Source organism: Pongo abelii, chromosome 9 (genome assembly GCF_028885655.2).
Source record: "Pongo abelii isolate AG06213 chromosome 9, NHGRI_mPonAbe1-v2.0_pri, whole genome shotgun sequence".
NCBI classification, from domain to species: domain Eukaryota; kingdom Metazoa; phylum Chordata; class Mammalia; order Primates; family Hominidae; genus Pongo; species Pongo abelii.
In genome coordinates this window covers 85,425,007-85,426,938 of record NC_071994.2, presented here as the reverse complement: position 1 = coordinate 85,426,938, position 1,932 = coordinate 85,425,007, and the positions used below count along the sequence as shown (strand labels likewise).

Below are 1,932 nucleotides of genomic sequence, written 5' to 3'. Positions count from 1 at the left end.
CTGGAAGGAGAAACAAGGTGCAATTAGCCCACTTCCTCCCCACTCCCGTTTGGGACCAGCCCATCTGAAGAGACATTCATTCTGTTCTGCTTCTGTGGAATCAGGCTCTGCCTCTGCAGGATGAGGCCTGGCCCAGTAAAGCAATGCTTGAGACAGGGTAAATCTGTCCAATTCTAGAGTTCAGTGACAGGAAGCTTACTGGCCTTAAGATAAAACCCATATTCTCTTGCTGAGCACAGTGGCACACATCTATAGTCCTAGCTACTTGGGAGGCTGCGGCAGCAGGATTGCTTGAGCCAAGGAGTTCATCAAGGCTAAAGTATACCATGATCACGCCTATAAATAGTCACTGCACTCCAGCCTGGCAACACATGAGACCCTGTCTCCTAAAAAAAAACTTCTCCAATAGTTTTATCAGCAAATAAAGGTGTTTTTTAGGCCTCTATATTAGTTTATTCATTCTTCATCTTAGTTATATTCACAACCCAGATGGAAAGGAGGTATGCCATTTATTGGACCTTCTCAAGCCCCAACAAATAAATATACATATTCCCAAGTTATACAGCCACTAAATATTAAATAGATCTGCGTTCTTTCTCATTGTAGGGGTTTAGCAAACAAAGTGCTTTGTATCCAATAACAGAAGAATAGAAATATGCATACCATACCCTGTCCCCATTACTTTTAGATCCTATATCCTTTCCACAAAACTTCATTTTGATGGTGGTTCTGGGGTTCGGGTAAATTTTTGTTTCGGTGATGGAAATATATGAAATAAGGATGAAAGGATTGTGTTTCTATATGCCTTAAAACCATACCTCTATTCCAGCACTTGCACCTCACTATGAAAGAGCAATTATATGTATCTTTTTCCTACACTAAACTACAAGTTCTCAGAAGGCCTCTAGACACATATGAGGTACTTGTTAAACGCCTGTGGAATAAATGATATTCATAAATCTCAGTTGACCTTAATCCAAACTTTTTAATATTTTAAATATTTAATTATGGGTATGCTGAAAATACTGCATTCATACTGAGTGAGCATAATACACCTTTTAGGCATTTTCTATGAGTGGTAAGAAGCCTCCAAAAGGATTAGCTACTTTCACCATGTTTATAGCCACAGTGTAACCTGCCTATCCATACTGCTTTGGTGACAGAATAGGCCGGGCAAGAGTATGTAAGGACTTGGCAAGAGTCAGGAAAAACCCTCACCATATTGGAAAAACAATTAAAAGCTTATAATGTTGTCAAACTTGAAGAATTTGGATATGTAACACTTTTTTAAGTATTTTTTAATATTTAAAAAAGGGGCAGTGGGAAAGGCTGTGGTCATTATCACTGAAACTACTGATTGCTATTTTGAAAAAAAAAAAGCTATCATTGACTATATGAGAGCAAATATGCTAAATAACATATATGTGCTCACCTGTTTTCACAGCTCTCCTCTTAGGTAGATGGTATCCTCATTTTACAGCTGAAGAAACAAGTTTAGCCAAGTGAAGTAACTTGTCCACAGTCCCCCAGCAAGTAAGTCACAGGGACTCAGGTCTTTAACTCCAAATCTCACCCTCTCATGCTGTCACTCAATATACTAGTAGGGTTCAACCTGAGTACTCTTTCTCATGAGATGGACAACCTACTGAGTCATAGGAACAAAATAACTTAAATCTCTTTAATATCCTTTTCGTTTTTTTTTTGTTTCATTAACCTAAATGTTTCAATAATATAGGTATATGACTTATGAATGAATATACATAATTTGGTAATTGTATTATAATTTTAATTTAGCTGCTGTAACAAGATCCAGAATAGTAGTGGCTTAAATAAGATTAGGTTTATTTCTCTCTTACAGTCCAATGTAAACATTCTAGGGCTAATATGTCAGCTCCATGGTGTCAGGGCCCTTGCTCCTTATTTTACTGCTCC

At 37.6% G+C, this 1,932-nt stretch overlaps 1 protein-coding gene across 4 annotated transcripts in view; it reads right to left on the bottom strand.

Moving 5' to 3' along the window:
• ANKRD42 (ankyrin repeat domain 42) overlaps positions 1-1,932 on the bottom strand; it is a 73,964-nt gene that overhangs the window by 1,706 nt on the left and 70,326 nt on the right. Inside the window, exon 13 of one of the 4 annotated variants that reach the window (XM_063728040.1) lies at positions 1,433-1,480. The exons of the other annotated variants lie outside the window; for them this stretch is intronic. Coding sequence (XP_063584110.1) covers positions 1,453-1,480 — 28 coding nt within the window. The 3' untranslated portion in view covers positions 1,433-1,452. The remainder of the gene's footprint in view (positions 1-1,432; positions 1,481-1,932) is intronic. 4 annotated transcript variants of the gene reach the window in all.